This window comes from Lissotriton helveticus, chromosome 7 (genome assembly GCF_964261635.1).
Source record: "Lissotriton helveticus chromosome 7, aLisHel1.1, whole genome shotgun sequence".
Taxonomy (NCBI): domain Eukaryota; kingdom Metazoa; phylum Chordata; class Amphibia; order Caudata; family Salamandridae; genus Lissotriton; species Lissotriton helveticus.
In genome coordinates, this window is record NC_136068.1 from 310,347,775 (window position 1) to 310,363,760 (window position 15,986).

General features: G+C 52.8%; 2 protein-coding genes across 2 annotated transcripts in view; one reads left to right on the plus strand and one right to left on the minus strand.

Moving 5' to 3' along the window:
- Window positions 1-15,986, minus strand: part of TTI1 (TELO2 interacting protein 1) — a 209,776-nt gene that overhangs the window by 70,300 nt on the left and 123,490 nt on the right. The gene's annotated exons all lie outside the window — the stretch shown is intronic.
- The window catches only part of LOC144766984 (uncharacterized), a 36,865-nt gene continuing 30,583 nt past the window's right edge, over window positions 9,705-15,986 (plus strand). The window contains exon 1 of the mRNA XM_078650651.1: window positions 9,705-10,899. Within this exon, the coding sequence (XP_078506777.1) occupies window positions 9,705-10,899 (1,195 nt within the window). The remainder of the gene's footprint in view (window positions 10,900-15,986) is intronic.

Below are 15,986 nucleotides of genomic sequence, written 5' to 3' on the forward strand. Positions count from 1 at the left end.
AACCAATTCTTTCCTTAGGCCCCTTTTTTCCCGCTTACAGGAGTAATTATATATGTGATGTTATGCTTTGCTGTGTGTTAACAATTTTATCCTTAGGCCTTTTTTCCTTTTAGAATAGCATTGTCGTATTTATTATGTGTGTCTGGCGGTAAGGTCATTAATCGGTGAGCAGCATTTTAAGGTCCTTACGGGGGGGGCGGACCCATTCACGAAAGGGGCCGCCCGCGGGAGGGGCCATTTGGTCTCTCTCAGAACTTCAGGGGCAGGAGATGGTCTCCATTAATTTAAAGGGTGCGGGGGAGGGAGTTTACGCTTTCCTCAGGCTGGTAGCCACCCCTCACAACACTATGACGTCATTAAGGTGCGCGAGTGTCTGGGCCCTCCTGTTATGGTTAAATGGAGTTCGGGGAGCGCACGTGGGTGTAACGTGCCCTGGGTTGCGCATGCGCATCTTCAACGCGAGAGCGCAGCTGTAAAAGGATCTGACACCGGTTGGCGACCTTGCCCTAGGCCTTTATTAAAGTTATTAAAAAGTTATTAAGTATTGGAAATATTAGAATGCAGTTTAATTTTCAGGATGATTAGATTACGTTAGGAGACACGCTGTATTAGCTATTTGTTAAGGTTAGCCCATCATACCATGTCGAAACGGATGTCAATCTAATATGCTGAAAAGTGTGCATTTTAATAATTATCAGAAATGTTTATTTGATTAAAATTTTTGATTTGTTTTTATATTTTAATAAATACGGCCAGGGGGGGGGCCCCGTACCCCCCCTTGACTTCCAAAGACCCCCATGTGTTGACTGGTTGAGTTGGGTAATTCAGTCAGTGTTCAAGGGGGGAGGTGGCCGGCAGTCCAAGACCATGCTTCTGTCACGTAGGTTTCCGCCTCCCCTGGAGTACCTTGTGCCATTGATTATTCAAAGCGCGGCTCAAAACGCAAGTTTCGAGCCTCGCCTTCGATCACTTATGCAAGGTACTCCAGGAGAGGCGGGAACCTCTATGGCAGAAGAAATGGGAGAAGGTTACACCCACCTTCCTCAATAACAAGACTCGGATCCCGCTTAGCGCATGGGTATACAAATAACTAAACTTGTATCCTGCAGTGCTTGCTTGCCTGATTCTATCGTAATCTGTAGCTTCAGGCTGCACATTGCTATAATTGGTGATGGCGCTATATAAATGTATTTAAAAGTGCCTAGTTGGGGGAGGAGCTTGGCGGGCATCCGAGATGGCCGCTTGAGCACAGCGCTCTCCGGACCCTCGCCGCTCCCGACATTTTATCCTGGCTGAATCCTGATTTCTTGCAAGAATTCGTGTAGGGGACGCTTGGCTGATTACCCTGGCACTTTTCAGGAATCGATTTGGATCTCGTATTCCTGAGTTATGGTGCTCTGAACTTTTGGGCTCCGCCCTTGAGGTGCGCCCGGGACGGGGTGCGGTACTGTAGCCGTCCTGCAATTGAACAACAACGGCAGGAGATCTGGCCTTGTGGGTCCCCCCTTCCTAGGTTTCGGTTTCGATTCTGTTCCGACTTGGGCCACGGCTGTGGATGTCGTGTTGCGACTGAGACTTGGAGGCGGATCGGCTGTTGGGCTTTCATGTGACTTATTTGCTGGTTTGGCGACCTCCACCCGAGTTGTGCCCCCTTTTTATGTACTTTTGATCCTGTACTTCGGGTGTCGGGCCCGTCGAACCTGGTGGCTCGTCCTGTGACGCATCTTCAAAATGGCGGGCAGAGGGGACAGAGAGACGCGCAAGACGAAAACACCTTTGCGCGGAGCTCCAGTTCAATCGAATGTCATGGACCGTTATACCCATTCTAAGGGGTCCCCCGGAGCTGCCCTGCCTGGTTCTAGTATTGCGTCCGAACGAATTTTGGAAGAATCGGCGGAGCCCTCCTTACAGGATATCATGGGCGCCATCTCGGGTGTGAGAGAATCCATCGGCCTACAGTACGAGGCCTTGGCCCACAAACTTGACACCGTGGCTATTGAGGTGAATCTGATTCGTGCTGATCTCGGCAAGACGAATGAGAGGGTACAATCACTGGATGTTAAATCCTCTAGCCTTACGAATGACGTCTCGGAGCTCCAAACTGAGATTGGAAATCTCCGTCGGGGGAATGACTTCATGACCCGTCGCCTGGAGGACTTTGAAAATAGGGCGCGTCGCTGCAATGTTCGCCTGGTTGGTGTACCGGAAAACCCTGAACCCCACTCGGTGGATCTCCTGGTTGAGGATCTGGTCTTGAACCATTTGGCCCCTTCTGGTCTCACAAAATTTTTCACGGTGGAACGTGCACATCGTGTTCCAGGGGGCAAAGTCAAGCCGGGAGCCCCGCCGAGACCCATTGTAGCGAAGCTTTTTCATTATAGAGACCGGGACGCTATCCTGCAGGCCTCGCGGGTGAAGGGCCCGGTGGCCTTTGAGAACGCTACGGTGAACTTTTACCCGGACTTTTCCCAACAGGTTCAGAGACAACGTATGGAGTTTCGTGGTGCCAAGAAACGTCTCCGGGATCGGGGCCTACGTTACGCCATGCTCTTTCCCACTAGACTCCGGGTTGAATACAATGAACGTACCCTTTTCTTTGATCGGCCAGATGCTGTTAATGACTGGCTGGACTCATTGCCTGACCGTCCTCCTGAGACAGACTCCGCCGCTCACCCTGGCGGTGCCGAAGGTGGTGTGGAGATCTAACTGTTCGGCTTTTATGTCTTATTTTGAATACATTCTCAGGGGTGTTGGCCGGCGTCCCTCTACATTGCGATCATTCTGTCTTTTCGTTTGTTATTTTTGTTCTTGCTGAGGTCGGGGGGTGGATGGAACGGAGACCTTTCCTCCTCCGGGGTCTTTGTGTAGAATAGGGGTTCTTGGGCGACAGGCACACTGCAGGTTGGGGTGGCTCTTTAGCTTTTTGCAGGGGTGCAGGGTGGGGGGTGTTTCTCTTCAGTTTGGGGGAGGGGGGTTGGGAAGTTTTTTCTTTTCTGTGTGTTGTTTTCAAGGCGATTTGCTCCTGTGTTTGCTGCTGTTTCTGATGTCTAGCTCATGGACGAGGGGTCTTGGCTCGGGTGGTTGGGATGGGGGGTAGAGGGTTGAAATTTCTTTCCTGGAACGTTAATGGCCTGGGTGATCGTATTAAGCGCAGTGTGGTCTTAAAATGTATTCGACGTTTGTCACCGGACATTGTTTTCATGCAAGAAACCCATTTGATTGGTAATGTTTGTTATGCGATGAATAGATGGGGCTACCGCCTTGTGGCGCACTCAGGGTTTACCTCCGGATCTCGGGGTGTGGGTACTCTTGTTCGATCCTCCCTCCCCTTGGCTATTGATGAGGTGATTCATGATGACCGTGGGAGATATACTGTCCTGGTGGGTAGATATGAAGGCCGCACCCTATCTCTCTTCAATGTTTATGTTCCCCCGGGTTTGCAGGCCTCTACTTTTACTGACTTGGGCCGTGTTCTGTTGGATCTCCCTGATAGCACTCTCTTTCTTGCCGGTGATTTTAATTCGGTGCTTTCCGGCCTTCACGATCGCCATCCCCCTAGAGATACCCCGCAGGCTCAGCAGTGGTTGGGTGGGTTTTTAGATACCTTTGGCCTTGTGGACTGCTGGCGACTGTTGCATCCTACTCAACTCCAATACACCTTCCATTCTGGGGCCCATGGCAGTCTGTCCCGGCTGGATTATTTCCTGATGCCCGCAGCCCAATCATCGGCGGTTCGTGAGATTTTACACTTGCCGAGGGGTATTTCTGATCACTCGCCGCTCTGGCTTCGTTTTGAGGTTGGGGTAGAGGCGGCGGGCCGAGTGGCTCCCATTAACCCTTGGTATCTTTCCTCCCCTGAGACTCGTACCCTCTTGCTCAAGTCCATGGATTCATATTTCCTGGAAAATGAGGGGTCGGTCTCTTCGGCTGTGTCCCTGTGGGAGGCTTTTAAAACCGTGATTCGTGGACAGGCCCTTTCCTTGATTGTTGAAGCTAAGAGGGCAGGGAGGAAGGAGGTGGTGGAACTTGAGGGGGAGATCTCTGCTTTGGAGGACGAGTTGGAATCTGGTGTCACGCCTGACAAACTCCATGCCCTGGGTCTCAAACAGTTTGCGTATAAATCTCTGGTCACTGACGCTGCAAAGGTGATGTTTCGTGAGCAGCAGGGCAGATTGTATGATGTGGGTGACAAAGCGGGAAAACTCCTAGCGTGGTTGGACAAGAAAGACAGGGTTAATCGTGTGGTGCCCGTGATTCAGTCTGCGAGTGGTGAGAAAGTGATAGATCCGACCGCCATTGTTGATCGTTTTGCGGAATATTTCCGTGTGGTATATGCTCCCGTGTCTGTGAGGGATGTTGACGACTCCCGCCTTCTTCTGCGTGATATCGCTTTGCCCTGTGTCTCCGACTTGGACCGTATTGCTTTGGACTCCCCTTTTACGAATGATGAGATAGCCAATGCAGTTCGATCGCTCCGTTCGGGCAAAGCACTGGGCCCGAACGGTTTGCCTATTGAGTTGTACAAATTGTGCCCCGATAAGGTGGCGCCGTATCTCCGCGCCATGTTTCTAGAATCTCGTGAGCGGAACATGCTTCCCTATGATCAGCGTCTGGCGACCATCGTCGTCATTCCCAAAGAGGGTAAACCACGTGACCTCTGTTCCTCGTATAGGCCCATATCCCTATTAAACGTTGAACCTAAGGTGTTGGCTAAACTTTTGGCGACCCGTCTCCTTTCGGTTCTTGGAGAGCTGGTCCATCCGGATCAGTCTGGCTTTATCCCGCATCGCAACACTGCTCTGAATTTACGTCGCCTTCACGGCGCGCTGGCGAGGGCGGGGCTTTTGACTGAACCGGCCATTTTGGCGTCCCTAGATGCCTCCATGGCCTTTGATACTGTGGAGTGGCCCTATTTATGGGCGACACTTGAGAAATTCGGATTCGGGTGCGAGTTTATTAGCTGGATTAGGCTGTTGTACGCGGAACCTCTGGCGCAAGTTGTAGTGAACGGTAGAGTGTCGGCCCCCTTTTCGTTGGGCAGGGGTACCCGTCAGGGCTGCCCCTTGTCCCCTCTGTTGTTCGCGCTCGCTCTTGAACCGTTGGCGGCCTGGCTCCGTTGGGAACCGTCCCTTAAAGGTATTCGTTGGGCCCCGGACTTCGAAGACCGCGTCTCGCTTTATGCGGACGACATCCTCTTGTATCTTACTTCCCCTCGCAAGTCTCTATCTGTTTTATTTGACGTTCTTGCGTCCTTTGGCGCTAACTCAGGCCTCGTCATCAACTGGTCTAAATCCTGTGTATACGTTTTGTCTGGTATCTTGCCTCCGTTGCCGAGTAGACTTCCTCTTCAGGTGGTCCGGGATGGTTTCAAATACTTGGGGGTGTTCGTTACCTTGGATCCGTCCCTTCGTTTTGATCGTAACCTCCTTCCCCCGTTGCTTAGGCTCCGTTTGGACGTTGCCCGCTGGCGCAAACTTCCCCTGTCTCCACTGGGTCGGGCGGCCCTGTTTAAGATGATGTCACTACCGCGGTTTCTCTACGCTCTCCAGAATTATTATGCTCCTATCCCCAAGACCTATTTTCGGGAGATTGAGAGCCTTCAGAGGCAACTTATTTGGGATGGGCGACCGCGCATTGCTCTCGCTAAACTTTCCATCCCGTGGTACGATGGGGGCATGGCGCTCCCCGACATTAAGAGATACTACTGGGCTTCCCATCTGTCCGCTATTAATCACGCTATGTTCTCTCCGGGTCGTAATCCGGCGTTTGAGATGGATAAACTTCAGCTTCCGGGAGGTGACTTTAATAGAGTGCTCTATTCTCGCTCCGCTGGGCGCCATCTTGTGGGACCTACTTTGACTGCTGTGACTGTGTGGCGTGCTGCGAATGTGAGCCTGGGCTGGGAGGATCGCTTGACGTTGGCGACGCCGCTTTATGCTTCAGAACTTCTGGGCGGTCTTTGGTCTTCCAAGGGTTTCGACCGTTGGGACTTGATTGGGATCTCTAAAGTGGGGGATGTATATTCAAAGGGTTCGGTGCGCCCGTTTCAGGCCCTCCAGGCTGACTACGGCCTGAGTAGTCGGGAATTCTTTCGTTATTTACAGATCAGGCACGCTTTGGTTTCGGTGTTTGCTCCTGGTGAGATTCCGCCTGACTCTTCCCCACTTGAAGACCGTATCCTTGACGAACATCTTCCTGATAGCACTATCTCCCTGATTTATAAAAAGTTGATTAACAATCGGACTGACTTATTGGCCCGGCTTCGGGAACAGTGGATGGGAGATGGGTTGGAACTTGATGATGAGGATTGGCAATCGGCCCTCTCCTCTCCTAAGGAGGTGGCTATACCGGCTCGACTCCGTTTGGTCCAATTGAAGATCCTTCATCGGGTGTACGTGACGGGACCGCGACTGATGGTGATGGGCTTTTCCTCCGATGGACTGTGTAAGCGTGGATGTGGTTTGCGTGCCACTTTCCTGCATATTCTTTGGGAGTGCCCGATGGTGGCTGCTTATTGGGTGGCCGTGCTTGATCTGATGACTGTGGTGACGGGGATATCCTTGCGCCCGGAACCTCGTCGCTGTCTTTTGAATGTTTGGGAGCCCACGGACTATTCGGTGGCACAGACTAGATGGGCCACCCTGGGCTATATGATCGCGAAGCGAGATATTGCGCAACTCTGGGGGGCCTCCAGGCCCCCTGCCCTCTCGCAATGGGAGGATAATATGGATTGGTCCATGTTCCGTGAGAAAACTGTTTATGTGGCCAGGGGTAGACCCAGGGCATGGGTGAAGGTGTGGGGTCAATGGAACGAATACCGTGGCGACATTTGTACTCCTCCCCTTGTGGACACTGTCGAGATTACTCTATCTCCCTAGGCTGGCGTTCCCGGAATCTTCATATTAGGGACTGAGCTGGTTTCACCGGCTCTTCCCCCCTTCTTCTTCCTGGTCTCTGCCCCCCTCCCCCCTCCCCCCCCGCTCCATACTCCTTAGTGCTTAGGATATTATTATTGCACCTCCGTTGCTGTCCCCCCCTGGCGTCCCTTGGGCTGACCTTCAGTGATACACTCTCGCCTTTTTGTATGTTTGTTCTTTCATTTATATAAAACCTGTTTTGGTCCTGTATATAATGTGGAGTATTGCATTGTTGATTGACGATTGCCTCTGCGGGCTTATGTGATATGTCTCTCCTCCTTTTTAGCGGCTGGCCCGTGTGGTTGTAGGCCCATCCTTGTACATTTCTGCTTGCTCAAATAAAGGTTTTTAAAAAAAAAAAAAAAAAAAAAAAATAAAAGTGCCTAGTTGCTATTTACCGGTGGTGGCGCATCCCTCCGGTCAGAGGCTGGCACTAAACTGGTGTAGTTTGCAGGGGCGGCTTCCTGGAAGAGCTGCCTCTGATCTCTGCCAAGGGAGGCAGGCAGGAGGTGCTGCTGATGCCCGGAGGAGGGCACATGCCAGGCAAGGGGGGGGGGGGCAGCGAGCCACCTTTGAGGGGGTATTGGTGTCTCATCAGCTGAGCCACCGCCTGCAGAAGCCATATTGGTCTGGATAAAGAGGGGACAGACAGAAAGAGGGGGCACAGGGCTGGCAGTGCCAACGTCAAGGGAGAGGGACGAACCGCAGCAGTGTGGAAGGGGCACGGAGGGTGGGGAAGAGAGATGAGGAAGGGGGCGCAGAGAGTGGGGGAAGAGAGAGGGGAGGGCTGACAGTGGTGTGTGAGGGAGCGAGACAGCTCTGGGAGGGTTATTGAGGAGTGAGGGAAGGCTCACTAGGGTGGCAGAGGGCACACAGAGAGAGGAGGGCTGAAAGTGCTGTGTGAGGGGGCGAGACCGCTCTGAGAGGGTTATTGAAGAGTGAGAGAATACTCACTAGAGAGGGAGATGGTGCAAAGAGATGGGGAATGGGCTATAACTTTAATGGAAATAGAGAGCGCGAGCGCTATATGTGGAAGAAAGAGTGAGTGTTTTTTTTGGGGGGGGGTGAGGACAGGCTCACTAGAGAGGAGAGAGTGTATAATAGGTTAGTGTAGGAAGTGGGAGGTCTGGGATAATGTGTGCTGGGGAGAACGGGTGCCGAGATGTTGCCTTTACTGTGGGAGTCTGTCCCGCTGCGTGGTTTAACCCCTTCGGCTCCTGGTTGTGTATTTCATCTGCATTCAGCAGCTCTGTGTGCCGCGTCACCATGCAGTGTGAATATTTCCTTAAAGGAGCCCTGGGGTGAGAGAGCAACCGAGGCCGCCAAGGAGAGATCACTGAAGGGAGAGGCAGGTTTGAAGAGGGGGGGTGAAGATGGCTATGGAGAAGGAGGGGTGGCATTGAGGGTGGTAAATGCACTGCTTGAACAGTAGATTGGGCCACGTTATGGGAAGGGCTGGGCTGCGGTGCTTGTATTCACTACAATGTCTGGTCTTCTTCACCCTGTTTGTCCTGCATGAACCCCTGTTCGTTGAAGAGGAGCTGTTCCCGCCAGTGCCCTTGTGACCCTTGAAAGCTGCAAACCTGCAAAACTCGAGGCACACACAGAAGTCATTCTCTCCTATAGAAGAATCCCACGCTCCAGACTGGATCTGGAAACTTTAAAGCTTTCCCCTCACGTGTAGGGGGCGCTGGCTTCTGAACAACACAGCAAGAGGTGGCAGGTGACAGAACTAAAACCAAATAGCGCCCTTGCACAACGACATCAGTGTTGCTTGGCGCAGGAATATAAGAACAGAGTCAGTGTCTTAAATGGAACTGCATGGCTTATTTACTGCAATTTGTAATCAAATCAATTGTTTGGAATTGAAGTCCTTGTTCTCTCTCTTCTCTTTCAGGTCCTTTGGAGCTCCTGTCTTGAAAGCACTCTCGACAAAATAAAAAAAGGTCTGGACACCTTTTGTGGGGTTAGTATTCTATGTCAGTCCACGGAGGCTCAGATTATGCTTCTCTTTGCTTTACTGACAAATACAGCAGCCAATAAAAACCTTAAACTGGCATGACCCCGGAAGGACAACCCCCTCCAACAGTCTGCACCAATCACTATCAAGTCCATGATATAATTGTCCATGTTAACCATACGACCTCCTCTCTCTTTGCTGCTGCAGCAGCGAGTTAAGTGCCCTTTACGTTACTTCTTTATTGTGGGTAATTGTTATAAGGGCGGTGGTTATTAACGGCGCGCGCGTGCCAGTGATCTTGTTGTTGCTGAGCGTGTCCTCGCTCTTATTGTTGCTGTGTTTTGTGACTTTCGTTGTTCAATTATCGAGGTATTTGCCCCGTTTTGTGGTGTATGCCCGCGCGTTTGTTTTTCCCTTGATTTCAATCGGAGCGCGAGCCGGAGCATGCGGTGTGCTCGGTAGGGGGCGGTGGAGCAGGAGGAGACAGACGCGAGACGCTCGCGCTCAGGAGGCAGTCGAGCCCGGCCCCACACGCGACGCGCATGCGCGAGGAGCCGACTTTCGTTTTCTTGCATTACCGGCTCCTCGCACAGCGCGCGTCTTTGGCTGCATAAATCCTGGTCTCATTTAACGCTTAACGGAGCGTATCCGGATTGGAGCTCGGCTCTAGGGGAGTCTTATGTGTGCATAAAGGGGTCTCCTTCCACCTTAAAATCGGCCTCATTGAAAGTTGAGCTTTGAGTTTACAGTGTTTGTGTGTGTGTTAGAGGCACCCCTGGGCTACTCCCCCCCCTAGAAGTTCCTCCACACCTCCCTGCTTTAGAGCTATGGCGTACTACGCCGAGGAGGATAACCAATGGGCTGAATACAACGAGTATGAAGAGTATGAGCCTCAAGAAGAGCATTTGGAGGAAAATTTGGTGGAGGCCCTGGATACCCATGTCCAAGGGTCAGTGAATAGTGCGCTAATCAAGGCCCTCAAGCCTTTTGCTAAGCCCCTTCAGAATTATGGCAAGAGAAAGTTCAAATCAGCCCGAAAGGGCGGTACCTCTTCTCACTCCTCGGCCCAGGTATTGGCTCGGATGGCCAGGAATGTCATGAAGGATCATGGCTCAATGGCGAACGACACGTCTGGGGATTCTTCCCCGACTCCGCCTGATTCCTCTGATTCTGAGGTGGAATCGGTGGCTCCCAAAAAGAGATCTAGGAAGGTGAAACACACCCATAAGGCGGACGATGGTCAGGTGCCCAAGAACCTTCTTTTTAATCCTAACAATATTGTGCACCCTAGGTCCACTGAATGGGTACCGTGTCCGGAGGTGGCGCATTATGTGGGTAACAACCTGCGACAGGGTTTCGACAACGGGGTGAGAGCCACATTGCGCTCTGAATGCCCCAGGCCATCCTTGACAGGGAAGGTGGCCGATACACCGGATTTGGATCCCACAATGGCGGCGTTTATGAGGAAGTTTGCAAAGGATCCAAAGAAGGGGCTGGATAGAGCGTGGCGGGGTGTTCAGGACAAAATGTTAGATGTCACCGGACCCCTCACGAAGATTCTAGACGCAGCAGTTATGGCGAAGGATAAAAATGTGCCACTGGATGTATCGGAGGTTCTGGAATGGGCACAACGTGCCATGTGCTTCTTGGGGAATGCGAATGTGGCCCTATCTACAGAGCGGAGACGCTCTTTTCTTATGAGACTGGATTCCCAACTGGCGGAGATGGCCCCTTCCGAACCAGGTTCCCTAGCTAATGGTATGCTTTTCGGAGACAAATTTGTCAAGGAAATGGGCAAGTACGTTGCCACCTTCTCCGCGCTGGACAAGGCGCAGTCCAACATCAAGAGAGTACTCCACAGTGGTGTTTTTGATAGGGCCGGACGCCCACGAGGTCGAGGGTCCGGCCGAGGCAACCGACGCTTCAATTTCTACCCCTCCCGCGATAGAGGAGGTCGAGGCAAAGGGCAGAGAGGAACCTATTGTGGACAGCAGAATAATTCAAGAGACTACTCCTATTCAGGTACGACTTCTATGCCCGTCAGAACATATGGTGGGAGGCAGACTGTCTCTTTTTCTCCACAGGTGGCGCCAACTCACGAACGACCCTTGGGTGTTACAAACAGTACAGGGTTTTCACATAGAGTTCTATGCCTCCCCAGTACAGCGGCAGAGGCCAGAACCACTTTATTTTTCCCAAACAGAGCAGAGTTTCATCGACGCAGAGATATGCTCCTTGCTCCAGAAGGGAGCGATAGTGGAGTCCACCCCACACGATCTAGGCTTCGTCAGCACAGTCTTTGTGGTCCCGAAAAAGGACCAAGGGTATCGACTGGTGTTGAACCTCAAAGAGTTCAATGGCTGGGTTGTGTATCGACACTTCAAAATGGAGGGGATACACCTCCTGCGCGACTTCCTATTGGCGCAGGATTGGATGGTGCGTCTGGACTTAAAAGACGCCTACCTGACAGTGGCCATTTATTCTCCGCACAGGCGGTTCCTACAATTTCAGTGGCGCAACCGGTGGTTCGAGTTTTCCGCCATGCCCTTTGGACTGTCATCCGCCCCATGGTGTTTCACCAAGCTGATGAAACCCATCGTGCAGAGGTTGAGGGAAAGGGGCGTTCGCCTCATTATTTACCTCGACGACATCTTGATTTTAGGACAGTCACCGGAGGTGGTGTCACTCCATCTGTCGTGGACGATCCACCTCCTTCAGGACTTGGGCTTCCTCCTGAATATACAGAAGTCAATCTTGCAACCTTCTCAGGTGATGGAGTTCCTGGGTTTCCAGGTCGACTCGGTGAAAGCTCAGTTACTCTTGCCCCTCAAGAAGAGAGTGGCGGTCAGGAAGGAGTTGAGGAGAGCGCTTGCCTCTCCGACAATCTCATTGAGGACTTTGGCACGCCTAGTAGGGCTACTGGCTTCTTCGATCCAAGCGATCTTTCCGGGCCCCTTACATTACAGGGCCCTGCAGCGTTTGAAAGCCTTGCATTTGCGCAAGGGCCTGACTTATGCCCAACAAGTTTCCCTTTCTGCGGAGGCTCGTACGGAGATAAACTGGTGGTTAGAGCATATGGATGCGTGGAACGGCAGAGCCATTTTCGCGGCCACCCCGGAGGTGGTGATAGAGTCGGATGCCAGCCGTTGGGGCTGGGGAGCCCGTTGCGGCTCAATGGAGACGGGGGGTCGATGGTCCCGCGAAGAGCTGAGTCTCCACATCAATTGCCTAGAACTCCTGGCGGGTTCTTTTGCGATTCGCACTCTGTCCCCTCAGAAAGTTTCGTGCTGCATTCTCCTTCGCATGGACAATGTGTCCGCGGTGCGCTATATAAATCGCCTAGGAGGCACCAGGTCGCGTCTCCTGGCGGAGATAGCCAAGGACTTTTGGCATTATTGCCTGGCCCATCAAATTTCGGTGACGGCGGAGTATATACCGGGGTCCGCCAATGTGACGGCGGATTGGAACTCTCGGTATTTGAGGGATGCCAGCGATTGGAGGTTGCATCCCAGGATCTTCAGGGCATTGGACCGCAAATGGGGTCCGTGTGTGGTGGATCTGTTTGCCTCGCGGCTCAACAGACAAGTGCCCCAGTTTTACAGTTGGCGTCCGGATCCTTTGGCGATCAGCTCGGACGCCTTTCTTCAGTCATGTACGACGGGCATTCTATATGCGTTTCCTCTGTTTATCATGATCCCGAGGGTTCTGGCTCAGGTTCGGAGGCAGAAGGCGGAGATGGTCTTGATCTCCCCGTGTTGGAAAGCACAAGCGTGGTTCCCGGTGGCGATGAGTCTCGCCTGTGCATCGCCGGTGCGGATCTCATCGTTTCCGGACCTTCTTACGGACCCGGTGGGTCTTTGCCATCCGTTGGTCCTTCAAGAGCAGTCGTCTCTTATGGCGTGGAGACTTTCCGGCGCCGTTGGCAAGTGCCGGGAGTTTCGCAAGACGCTCTCTTTTTCTTGTCACAGGCATGGGCACCTTCCACACACAAGCGTTATGAGTCAGCTTGGAGACGATAGGTTGGTTGGTGTAACGAACGGCAGGGAGATCCGATGGGATCCGATATCACTGTGATAGTGAATTTTCTATCTGAATTGGCGCGATCAGGAATGGCTTATAGATCGGTGAATAACTTCCGGTCAGCTATTTCGGCGGGACATCCGCATGTTGAGGGCAAACCTGTCGGGGAGCACCCCCTGGTGTGTAAAGTAGTTAGGGGGATCCGTTTGGTGAATCCCCTTCAACCCAAGTACACTGAGCTTTGGGACGTTTCAGTGGTCCTGCGTTTTTTGGCGGGCTGGCCGGCTAATGAGGGACTATCTCGCAAACAGCTCTCGGCGAAGCTTACGATTTTGCTCTGTTTGATCTCGTGCAAGCGAGTGTCGGATATTCGGGCCTTGGATTTGGCAGGTAGAGTATTCACTCCCACGGGAGTTTCTTTTACGATTTCTAAACGTACGAAGACACATACAAAATGTATTACTTACCCTGCATTTCCTCATCATAGTAAATTGTGTGTAGTTAAATGTCTTAAGGTATATGAGGATTGTACTAGAGAATTTAGGACTGGCTTTGGTCAATTGTTGATTTCATTGCAGAGACCTTTCCGCCCAGTCGCCTGTGCGACTCTGGCCAGGTGGGTTACCTGGTTGTTGGACCTTGCTGGTATTGATACCTCTAAATTTGGGGCTCATTCTGTGAGGGGGGCTATGGCCTCTAAATCCTTTGGTGCCGGTTCTCGGCTTCAGGATATTATGACTGCGGCAGATTGGTCTTCTGAATCCACTTTTAAGATGTTTTATCATAAGCCTATTGTGGATGTGGCCTCAGTGGTGGTGGAGAAACTTTAAACTAGCATAATCTGAGCCTCCGTGGACTGACATAGAATGAAAAATTGTCTAGCAGACGCGACAAAGAATTTTCAATTCTATTAAGGACACGGAGGCGAGGATTATCCCACCCGGGCTTGCAGAACTGTGATTTCGTGCATTATTGGATGATTATGTGCTGTATTGTACCCACCCGAATGTTTATGATGGCTTGACTGTATTTCCAGTTTGGGGAATAGCCATTACGACATATATTCTTGTTTCAGGTGATCAGCAGAAGCAGACTTGAGACGACCAGCCTGTGATCTGGGACTGTTTGCAGTTGTGCAGGAGGTGACTTCCTCGACGTTGGATGCGATAGTTGCCACGTTGGCCTCCGGTCTTGTTGGACGGATGATGTACTCGCAAAGAAAGAGGAGGTCGTATGGTTAACATGGACAATTATATCATGGACTTGATAGTGATTGGTGCAGACTGTTGGAGGGGGTTGTCCTTCCAGGGTCATGCCAGTTTAAAGTTTTTATTGGCTGCTGTATTTGTCAGTAAAGCAAAGAGAAGCATAATCCTCGCCTCCGTGTCCTTAATGGAATTGAAAATTCTTTGTCGCGTCTGCTAGACAATTTTTCATTGTGGGGCTTTCTGTTCTTCTGACAGCCTTAAAGTAATTTCATGCCATCTCGTTCTAAAGAGGAGGGGGGCGGGGAGACAGTCATGTATGCGTATCCGATAATATCTTCCTTTCTCTCCCCCACTTCCTCTACGGTGGCCAACGGGCATAGGCACAAGTTTACGAAGGTGAGTGTCAAAATTCAGGACAGGAGGTCAAAATTCAGGACACAAATTCTGGACAAAGGGTATGCTTTACAGACACATTGGTGGATGTCATGCAATAGCATATACATAAATAGGCAAACAAAGAAATTAAGTTCAAGTCACTTCTCCTGCCTGGTCACTTCTCCTGCCCAGTCACTTTCTCCTGCCCGGTCACTTTCTCCTGCCCCATCACCACTCCTTCCCTGTCATTTCCCCTTCCCCGTCACTGCTCCTGCCCGGTCACTGCTCCTGCCCAGTCACTGCTCCTGCCCAGTCACTGCTCCTGCCCAGTCACCGCTCCTGCCCAGTCACCGCTCCTGCCCAGTCACCGCTCCTGCCTAGTCACCGCTCCTGCCCAGTCACCGCTCCTGCCCAGTCACCGCTCCTGCCTAATCACAGCACCTGCCACATCACTTCTCCTGCCCCGTCACTTCTCCTGCCCTGTCACCGCTCCTGCCCTGACACCGCTCCTGTCCGGTCAGCACTCCTGCCCCGTCACTTCTCCTGCCCCGCCACTTCTCCTGCCCCGCAACTTCTCCTGCCCCGTCACCGCTCCTGCCCGGTCAGCATTCCTGTCCGGTCAGCATTCCTGTCCGGTCAGCATTCCTGTCCGGTCAGCATTCCTGTCCGGTCAGCACTCCTGTCCGGTCAGCACTCCTGTCCGGTCAGCACTCCTGTCCGGTCAGCACTCCTGCCCTGTCACCTCTCCTGCCCCGTCACCTCTCCTTGCCGTCACCTCTCCTGCCCCGTCACCTCTCCTGCCGCCTCTCCTGCCCCGTCGCCTCTCCTGCCCCGTCGCCTCTCCTGCCCCGTCGCCTCTCCTGGCCCGTCGCCTCTCCTGGCCCGTCACCTCTCCTGGCCCGTCACCTCTCCTGGCCCGTCACCTCTCCTGGCCCGTCACCTCTCCTGGCCCGTCGTCTCATCTGCCCTGTCATCTCTCCTGCCCTGTCGTCTCTCCTGCCCTGTTCACGGCTCCTGCCCTGTTCACGGCTCCTGCCCTATTCACTGCTCCTGCCCTATTCACTGCTCCCGCCCTATTCACTGCTCCCGTCCTATTCACTGCTCCTGACCCGTTCACTGCTCCTGCACCATTCACTGCTACTATCCGTTCACCGCTCCTGCCTAAACACCGCTCCTGTCCCGTCATTTCTCCTGCCCGTCACTTCTCCTGTCCCGTCACCTCTCCTGCCCCGTCACCTCTCCTGCCCAGTCACCTCTCCTGCCCAGTCACCTCTCCTGCCCCGTCACCTCTCCTGCCCCGTCACCTCTCCTGCCCCGTCACCTCTCCTGCCCCGTCACTTCTCCTGCCCCGTCACTTCTCCTGCCCCGTCACTTCTCCTGCCCCGTCACTTCTCCTGCCCCGTCACTTCTCCTGCCCGTCCCTTCTCCTTCCCGGTCACCTCTCCTGCCCCATCACCTCACCTGACCTGTCGCCTCTCCTGTCCCGTCACCTCTCCTGCACTGTCA